We start from the raw sequence: 10165 nt of genomic DNA, 5'->3' as shown, positions 1-10165 counted from the left end.
CCCCCCCCCCCCATCCCTTTCCCGAGCCTGGCCACGTCCTCAGTCTCCGGGCAACCCTTCCCCCAGTCAACCAGCGTCCACCGTGTGTGCCAAGTCCCATGGCAGATCTTGGGGAAACGTCGCCTCCCTCCCCCAAACTCCTCAGCACCTTCCAAAGCGCTTCCTTCTCAACCCTCACCCCCCCACCCCCACCCCGGGCTTAGAGCAAGAGAAATGTGTATTAAAACGATTGGCAAACTTTGGGGGTGCCACTATCATTAGATAAAACGCCCCAGGGGGGGAAGGGGAAGCGGCAGCTCCTGGTGAAGCCAGCTTGGTACAGCTGAGCCTCAGTTTACCCATCAGTCAAACAATCAGCATTTCTTTCTTGAGGCCCTTTTAGCATTTGCCTTTGGGGCGCTGGAGTTCAGGGGTACCAGACCCCACACCCCGCGCATTTACACAGAAGAGGTCTTGTCATGCCAAGCTCCCAGAATTCCCTAAGAGCCCAGGAGCTTAGTGACCTGAGAATTGACCGGAAGAATGTGGGAAGGCTTTGGGGGGCCCCCTGCAGGTATCTCCTCCAGCCTTGTGGGACTGAACCATCTTTAGATTTAGCCAAATAGAGCCCCAGACCATAGCTTAAGCTACCCTCTGAGATGGGGCCAGCCACTAGGATGGCCCTCTTCCGCACAAGTCACTAATCTCTGATGCACATGAATAATTCCAAGTTTTTGGTAACTGAAGCAACCCTTCTTGCTTGCCTCCACTCCCATCCAGATGCACAATAAAACATTGTGATCTTTAATTGGCCTACATGAATCACGGTGGCTCTAATTAATTTGTAACATCATTTCATGCTCCCAGACTAATTGGTCTGAGCGTTTCCTCATTGACACAGTTCCCATTCCCTGGATGGAAGGTTTCATTGTGTTAATAGGCTGTTAAGAGTTCCGTAGAGTCTTTGCCCCAGTTGTTGGGCATTTGGGCCCTTTTCTACTTCTTCCCTTGTCTAATCACTTGTGTAAGCCAGTCAAGAGTGTTCAGGATACTGTCTCCCAGTGGCGGGATAATGCAATTCAGACCTAGGAGGACATCTTTTTTCTGATGCAAGAAACAGTTCATGTTTGTCTGTCCTGGTGTGGGCCCTGAATGATGCAATAGAGGAGACCGACCTGAGTTGAAGGCTTTGTGTCAGGAAGCTGACTACATAAATAAGTGGTTCTTTGGCTTGGTCAGTGAGCACCCAGAGACCTCCATGCTGAGGAATTGATTTGCATTCACTTGGAACTCTTGATGCTTTTCTTTTTAAACTTTGGGAGTTTACCATCTTTGAATGATAAACTCAATAATGATAAATTCTCATTTAGCTCAGCAGCAGCTCTGGTTCTGCAAGTGCCACTGTCTCTCAAAGAGTGACAAGGCCAGCCACACTCTGACTATGGAACTTGGCCAAAAAGCAGGAGATAGATTTCTTTTTTTTCCTCCTCAACTCTTACTTTCCATCTTAGAATCAATACTGTGTATTGGTTCCAAAGCAGAAGAATGGTAAGGACTAGGCAGTGGGGGTTAAGTGACTTGCCCAGGGTCACACAGCTGGGAAGTGTCTGGGGCCACATTCGAACCCAGGATCCCCCATCTCCAGGCTTTCCTGGGCCACCTAGCTGCTGCCCCTAGGAGATAGATTTCTAAGCAAAAGAAGGGGTCATGTTTAAAAACCTGGTATGACAACTTTGCACACTAGAGCCTTCACAGAACAATGATCTCTGGATGTTAAAGACACAGTTTTCCATTCCCAGGAAGTTGAAAAACAGAGTAGCAGCACAGACAGCTCGAGACAGGAAAAAAGCTCGAATGAGTGAACTGGAGCAACAAGTGGTGGACTTGGAAGAAGAGGTAAGAATGGTCTTAACTGGAGTAGCAAGGAAGTCGGGCCTGGCTCCCGGGCCGAACACACCAGGACACGCACTGGCTAGCTCACGTTGGCCCCTGTGGCCGGAGGGTGCTGAAGCATTTCTGTGTTATCAGCACCTGTTGGCCAGGTGTGCCCCAGGGGAGCGGCATGAGCCATGCTGCTGCTGGAAAATGCTTTTGAGAGATCCTGATAAGGCCTTCCACCAGATCTTTATCCTCAAGCTGTTAGGAGGGGGAGGAAGCAGCTGAGGCTAAGGGACAGGACAGGGACATGTGACATGCACATTCTCTTTGATCCGTGGAGCAGCCTCTGGACAACAGCAGTGGCATCATTTGGGGTAAACCTGAATTGCAGTCCCTGGTTGGTGCGAGGGTAAAGCAGTGCAGCAGCTCCAAGGAGCAAGTCTCTTCTTGGTCTTGGACCTTGTAGTGGACCTTGGTGGGTTGGCCCAAGCAGGAACCTTCAGAGTACCTGCCAGCCTGCCTTTCTGACTTTGTGAAGGCCCCAGGGATGCGTGCACACTTCCTGTATTACTTAGATTTCAAAATAAATATTTATAATTTAAGAAAGAGAAAAAAGTCGACTGACTTCTTGTGAGTCTTTCCTGTGTCTGCTTTCCCTGAAGACTACATGTGGGTTCAGGACTGTTGTTTTCTTTGCCACAGTGACCTTGCCTTAGGAGGCAGCCCCCCTCTGAAACCCAGAGGCCTTAAATTAGTCACTGAGGAACAGCCAACCTAGAATTGGGTCTGAGATCCTCTGGACTTGGAATTTTTGACTTGCTTGCACCTATTTGGAGCCCTGCTCTGTTGGTTCCTGGCTGCTGAGGGGTACTGAAATGCTCCCTTGGGGAAGAAGAAGTAGGCTTTAACTCTTCTACCATTACTCAGAATTGTGTAATTATTTGCACAGTGATTTTCCCCCAACTCAAGAATTAAGGAAAAGGTCTTCAGGATCCAGATGTATCCATTTCTCTGGGGCAGAGTTTCAGGTACTTTGCTGGTCTCTTATCCGAGAGTCATTTCTTTTCTAGAACCAAAAACTTTTGATTGAAAATCAACTTTTGCGTGAGAGAACTCATGGGCTTGTGATTGAAAATCAAGAGTTAAGACAGCGCTTGGGGATGGATGCCCTAATGCCTGAAGAGGAGGAAACGGAATCCAAGGTAACATCATCTTTCCCCCTCGTGTGCCTGGTTCTGAGCATTGTGCAGTTCAGTCGGGGTTGGGGCCTCTGAGCAAACTTGTTCCTCTACCCTTGCCCACAAGAAAAGAATCTTCCCCTGCTTCGATCCAGCCCTGACCCTCAGGGCGGGAGTCCGGTTGTGGGTCTTGATCGTCCCTGCCCTCTGCCTGTGTCTCCTCCCAGGTGAACGATGTCCGCGCGGTGGCCGGGTCTGCTGAGTCCGCAGCACTCAGACTATGTGCGCCTCTGCAGCAGGTGCAGGCCCAGCTGTCACCCTTCCCGAACACGTCGCTGTGGATTCTGATGGCCTTGACTCTTCAGACTCTGAGGTAGTTACCCGCTCGTCCCTGCTCGCTGGCCCATGGCCGCGCTCGGTGCTGCACCCTAACAGAAGCGTCTTGCCCCCATGGCCAAGTGGCTGGCAGAAGGGCCCTGTGCAGGCACACGCACGCACGCACACACACGCTGCCCCAGTCTTTCTCTCTGCCCAAAAGAAGACCCCCTATTTCAAGGAGGGTGAGAGTAGCACATTGAATAGGTCGCCCCAGCCCGACCCCATGATTTCAGGGATTTGGATGGAGTTCAGGACGTTTTCTCTCCAGAACTCCTGTGGTGAGGCACAGAGACTTGCAGTTCTGTCTCGGTTGTGCTTCCTGGTGCGGCGCCCCCGAGAAGGGCACCCTGGGCCTCCTCCTCACTTAGGCAGCGCGGGGTGCCCGTCCCCTTTGAGTTATCTATGAGTGATTTTGTGTCTTCCAGTCTGATATCCTGCTGGGCATTCTGGACAACCTGGACCCAGACATGTTCTTCAGATATGTCACGGCAGAGTGCGGCCTGGAGGAGCCTAGAGAGGTGGGAGCTGCCGAAGAGCCCAGCTCCTTACCGGCCTCCCCTTCTCCTCTGGTGGGGCCCCCATCAGCCAAGCTGGAAGCCATTAATGAACTGATCCGTTTTGACCACGTGTACACCAAGCCGCTCGTCTTGGAGCTTCCCTCTGAGGCGAGTGGTCCAGGCAGCGTGGTAGTGAAAGTGGAGGAAGCCCCTCTGAGCCCCACTCTGAAGCCGGAGCCCCCGGAGCCGCTCACGGTGTCTGTGAAAGAAGAACTCCTCGAGGATGACTTTATCCCAGAGCTTGGAATGGAAAACCTGCTCTCCTCCAGCCACGGCCTCAAGGCCTCTCCCTACCTGCTGGATGCTTGTAGTGACTCTGGGTACGAGGGTTCTCCTTCCCCTTTCCACGAGCTGTCCTCCCCCCTCGGCACAGGCCACTCTTGGGAGGACACTTTTGCCAATGAACTCTTCCCGCAGTTGATCAGCGTCTAAGATAGTGTTGTCGTCCTCTTGCCCCGTCGTAGCCCACCCGCGCTCTGAAGGGCCGCGGCCCGATAGTGGTGGGGAAGGTGGCCGGCGGCCGGGCATCGCCCTTAGCTGGCTCCTGGGGTCCGCAGCGAGGTGTCCGACCGCCTGAGTGAGAGAGGAGGGGACGGTGGGATTCCTTAGCTTTCCTCTCCCCTTCCCACTTTGCTCCATTCTGCCCCTTCAGGGGGGCCTTTAGTTTGCTTGTATGAGCAGAGAAAACAGCTGTTGGGGGGTGGGGGGGGTGGGTTGTCCAGTATGTACAGTTGGATAACGTGAACATTAGAAGAAATCTTTTGTAAAGCTACCCAGATTGACTGTAAACGCTTGCCTAGATGAACTCTTTCATGTGAGCTTGGCTTCAGGGAGGTGCTTTCTCCATTTCTCCATTATTTAAACTACCCGTGCAATTAAAAAAGTGCAATGCAGCCTCCGTGTGGTACTTGCTTAGCAGGCCACGGCGCAGTCCCAGCCAACTGTTCACCTCTTCATACGCTCGATGTGAGGAAAAACTGCCTTCAGGAAGGATGTGGAGGAAGCCCCCTCGCTAGGTCACTGGGGGGAATGGAGTGAAGGAGCTTGCCTGGCTTTATTCAGCATCTGGTGAGAAGCGGGGGGCTTCCTGGCCTTCCCTTACACACACGTGCAAAATACATGCAGAGGGAGGGCAAGTGGGAAAAGCCTGTGGTAAGAAGGTAGGATCTGACAGTGCCTGCGTGGTTCAGTGGCTAGAGACAAGAGGTCCTACGTTCAGATGTGACCAGCTGTGTGACCCTGGCCAAGTCACTTAACCCTCACTGCCCAGCCCTTCCCCTTCCCGTGTCTTAGGATCCATAGGTTGTCTGGATGCTGGTGAGGGTTTGAGCCAAGTCTCCAGGGAAGGCAGAACCCAGAGGCAAGAAGAGATGGGGGTGGCCAGACCGAAGGGCCACAGATCTAGGTGGGCGCACCACGTGTCAGGAACAGCAAGGCCAAGAGGACACTATACAAGTTGGGAGCAGTCGTGGAGGGTTTTAAAAGTGGAGCCTTACACTGGACCCCAGCAGTGAACATGTATGGAGGGAGCCACAAGGGTTTGCATTTGGCATTGGGGGTGGCAGCCCAGAGGAGAGAGACTGCTCTAGACCATGGTAAGCCTGCTGAAATGGGCCAGCAGAAAGGAATGCGGGGCCTGCAAAAGAGCCTACTATGAGCCAACGGCAGCAACTCTGCGTGGACAGACGGGGACACGGTCTAGGAGAGTCTGAGCAGGCGGAAAAGACGGGACTTGGCCATAGACTGGCTGTGTGTGGACAGTGTAGGGGGAGGCAAGGACGACCGAGATGTACCCTGAACAGCAAGAAGGGAGGAGGGCTTGGGGGAAGGAAAGATCCATGTTTAGGGCCTCCTTGAGTCTGGAGCTGTCTGGGGCAAGGGGCAGCTGGGTGGCACAGTGGGTAGAAGCCAGCCTGGGATCAGGAGGACCTGGTTCAGTCTGGCCTCAGAGACTCCCTCTGTCCCCTCCCAGGCCCTTCTGCTCTGGAGTTATTACTAAGACAAAGGAATGCCATTTTGTTTTGGTTTTAATGCCCAGGGGACATCTATCTAATTTATGGCCAACAGGCAAAGCAGTCCAGAAATTGGGGCTAATAAAATAGAATCATCTGCTTAAAGCGAATTAAATTCTTGGGAGCTGAAAAGAGAAGATGGTCGAATAGATCCTGGAGGGCCGACCCATGATGACTGACTTGGATGAAAATCCCATAAAGGAGAGAGAGAGAAGTCCAATAAATAGATGTTCTGACCATCCACTCCGACATGTTTCAGATCGTTTCTCAAGATCTGTGGCCCTGGGGATGGAAGGTCTATTTTATTGAAATCTACCTTTCAAAGTGGCTGAAAGAGGAATGGTAGAAGGCCGGAGTAGTGGGGATTGGGCGACCCACTTCATTTCTTTTGCGGCTTCTAGGCCTTCATCTGTACTCTGACACCCAAGGTCCCTTTCCAAGATTCTAGGAATACTCCAGAACCGAGTCCCCAGGATAGTGAATTATTGGTCCAAATGTGGCTCGAAGAGGAAGGGATAAACACAGCCATTCTTCAGTAAATTTGCATTTTTCTGATCCAGCCCTAGAGAACCTTTAGCCAGAGGGGGATAATCACCTTTAATGGAGTGTCTACCTTTTTTTTTTTTTTAAAGGAATCCAAACATGAATTAGGAGCTAAGATTTAGGGGCCATTTCCTCCTGAGGCCCAGGGAGTGGCTGCCCCAAATTTACTTGTATGATAGGGTTGGAGCCTCCCCTCCCCCTCTAAAATTCCATTGCTTTTGCCAAAACAGGGTGAGGTGGGGGCTGCCTCAGGCTTAAAGGGGGCAGCTCTTTTGTCTTTGAATTTTTCCCAGTGACCCAATAAATATAGGATAATGATTGGTTTTCAGATGTTTGTTTGAAATCTAGAAGAGAAAAATCAAACCATTACAAAGATGATGAAGTTTTGAGCCCACATTCAAAAGGGCCGATCCTGGGAGGGCCAGATTTGCATTTATGAAGCTCCAGCTGTGAATCCTGCGGTGTCCCTGGGCCTCCAGAGACCACCCAAGGGCTTCCATTTCCTGCCCAGCTGTGTGGGAAGCAGCGTTTCCCTAAGAAGCCACCAAAGGTTTCACACTGGGACACCTGGTTGTTTCAGGGCCCATCTGAAATCGAAATACCCCACCTGCACATGGGGGGGGGGGCGAGGGGAGGACACAGAAGGCCCCCCAAAGGCCTGCTCTGTTCAGTCCTCGAAGGATGCTAAGCTGCGAGGCCACAGTGTCAGGCTAGAGGAGGGAACCTCTTGTTGAATTTGCAGAAGATGGGGAAGGGGAGGGAGGAGAAGCAGATGATCCCAGCTTTCAAGATTTGAAAGAAGGATGAGAAGAGGAGGAGGAGCCATGGGGAGTAGGTTCCAGTTCAGTCAGAGCTACCTGTAAATGGGATGGGCAGGAGGTGGCCGTGATAAAAGGCTGGGATGCTGCTGCAGAGGAAACTGGGGTTCAGGAATGGGTCGGACCAGAGGGTCATGCTCTCATAGCATTTCCAGAGTGCTTTAAGCTTGGCAAAACATTTTACAAATCCCCACAACAAATCTCTGGAAGAGAGATGCTATTATAGGATTATTATTAGATTAATGCAATTATCCCCATTTTACTGATGGAGAAAACAAAGGCAGGCAAAGATTTAAGAACTTGCCTCAAGTGGGGGGCAGCTGGGTAGCTCAGTGATTGAGAGCCAGGCCTAGGGACCGGAGGTCCTAGGTTCAAATGTGGCCTCAGACACTTCCTAGCTGTGTGACCCTGAGCAAGTCACTTCACCCCCTATTGCCTAGCCTTAATCACTCTTCTGCCTTGGAGCCAATACCCAGTATTGATTCTAAGACAGAAGGTGAGGGTTTAAAAAAAACAAAACATCTTGCCTCAGGAAAGGAAGGGTTGAATCTGAACTCGGGTCTTCCTGACTCTGATGACAAAAATGACGCATGTGCCCTCAGTGAACACGCCTCCTGGGAAATGGTGTAAATCATCTCAGGAAGGAGACCACTCTTCCCACCAGGGAGCCTGAGAAAGGCAAAGGGAGGACCAGGGATTCTATGAGGCAGAGATGAGGAGGGCCGCAGAGAACGTGGGATGATGCCCGGAAGGAGCGAGGCACAAAGAGAATAGAAAAGGTCAGTCCAGGCCAGGCCTTTGCCACGGCCTCTGACCAAAGCCCTGGGGCTCTCCGGGGCTCCGATTCATCTGAGGAATGATGGATTTAAGGGGCCAGTTAGACAGAACGCACAGTCCATCTCCAGGGAGGCTCCGTGGCTCTCCGAAGTGCCAGTCCTGTGACTCTGACCAGGCCCTCGTGCCAGCTGAGCACACTCCCACCTAGTGGCAGTGCCCTGAAAGACTTTACCAACCGGGCCCCAAAGGGCTGGCTTACTTACCGCAATAAAATCATCTCTCTCATAACCCGACCTGTTTTCCTGGGTTCTTGTGTGAAGATGATTGGGAGAGTCGGTCCAGGACGCCAGAATGTGGCAGAGCCCCTGGACTGACCCTCGGGGAAACTCTCCCCCACAGGCGGTAAGCACCACTGGGCTTCTCAGTTCCACAGTTAGTATGAGCATATAATTAATTATACACTGCTTTCTGGTTTGAGAAGCCTCCTATAAATCCCTCCCTGGAGCCTCCTAACCACTCTGAAAGGAAGCTGGTATAATCTTCCTTTCACAGATGAGGCAACTGAGGCAAAGGTTCCGTGATTGGCCCAAGGTCACAAGAGCTAGGAAGCGAGGCAGGGCTTGAAAAGTCATCCCTACCTAATCAACACCCAGGCTCCCAGAGCAGGGCTCTGCGGAGGCAGCCGGGCATCCCAAGGGAGACAGGAGGGAGCACGTGGCCAGGAAGTCAAGTCCCCCACCGCTGCCCACCTGGACCATCTCCTTCAGTCTGGTGGGGAGAACCCCAGAGCCCTGGGAGCGTCCGTGTCCCTCAAGCCACCAGATCGGCCCCGACAGCCGTCATCGGGGGGCAGAAATCACCAGCAGCTACCGAGGGGCAGAGGCCAGGAGCCCGAGGGCCAGCCCTCCCAGGAGTTAGTGCTGTTTGAAGCTCAGCCTTCACAGCCATCATCCAGGGAATCGACAAGTATGGAGGAAGCGCGGGCCGGCCCTGCCAACAGTGACACACTGGACAGGCAGCCAGGCTCCCTGAGGGCAAGACAGGAACAAGCCACTACTACCTTGACCCCCATTTTCCCCTCAAGATCCTGATGGGGACCCCGAACTCCAGAGCCCTGGGAATAGTGACCTCAGGGGAAAGCCATCGATCCATCTGCTCTGTTGCTGGCCTCTGAGCACCCACGAAATCTTTCCCATCTGACTTGTAGCTGAAACCAAGTGCTTCGTTCCCCATTACAGTAGGAGCTGTCTTCGGTTTCTACTTGCAAATCCAGTGCTTGGTACATGAGCCCCTAAATCAACACTTCATTCGTTCACTGAGCTCAGGGCCCAGTGAATGGGAAAATGGGCAAAGGAAGAAGATAACGGTGATTTTTTGAATTTAATAAGAAAGGAAATCCCTAGGAGAATACACATATCCTGAGTGGATCAGAGATGGAAAAACTCCACACTTGCTCCATAAGGCTTTAGAAGTTCTCGCTCATCTTTCTCTGTCCTAACCGTTCCCTTCTGTCTTAGTATTGGTTCCAAGCAGAAGAGCAATAAGGGCTAGGCAGATGAGGGTAAGTGACTTGCTTAGGGTCATCCAGGTAGGAAGTGTCTGGGACTAGATCATGCATATATTTTTAATGGAGTCTTTTAGCCATTAGGGATTGTTCTCTTAAACCTAGGTGTTTTTAAAGCAGCGGAACTTTTAAAAATCGATTTGCATCCTTCAGAAATATTTTCCTTACGAACATGAAGTCCACCACCAACCCCAAATAGAGTTGTGCTCCGTCACTTTAGAGGAGATTTAAAACAGGTCTCTTTGTCCTGAGCTGGAGAGATTCCCGGGAAGGCAAGTTTTTCTAAGTTGAGACTAACCTCAGGGCTTACAGAAATGTGACACAGTCATCTTAAAGAATCCAAAACACATAAGATTTATTGAAAACTATGACATACAGACAGACCAGATTTTCACTTGAAATAAAACAGCCAACAACTTCCAGTATTTCCCTGGCAGTATGTCATTCTTGTTACCAGTTATTAACAAAGCCATTAGTTCCA

General features: G+C 51.5%; 1 protein-coding gene across 1 annotated transcript in view; it reads left to right on the top strand.

Moving 5' to 3' along the window:
* Positions 1-4863, top strand: part of XBP1 (X-box binding protein 1) — a 10156-nt gene extending 5293 nt beyond the window's left edge. The window contains 5 exon segments of the mRNA XM_044658865.1: positions 1779-1875; positions 2928-3059; positions 3263-3322; positions 3325-3408; positions 3839-4863. Coding sequence (XP_044514800.1) covers positions 1779-1875; positions 2928-3059; positions 3263-3322; positions 3325-3408; positions 3839-4402 — 937 coding nt within the window. The 3' untranslated portion in view covers positions 4403-4863.
* Positions 4864-10165: the final 5302 nt, after the last annotated feature.

Source organism: Gracilinanus agilis, chromosome 1 (genome assembly GCF_016433145.1).
Source record: "Gracilinanus agilis isolate LMUSP501 chromosome 1, AgileGrace, whole genome shotgun sequence".
NCBI classification, from domain to species: domain Eukaryota; kingdom Metazoa; phylum Chordata; class Mammalia; order Didelphimorphia; family Didelphidae; genus Gracilinanus; species Gracilinanus agilis.
The sequence above is the reverse complement of the archived record's forward strand: the minus strand, read 5'-3'. Positions and strand labels throughout refer to the sequence as shown.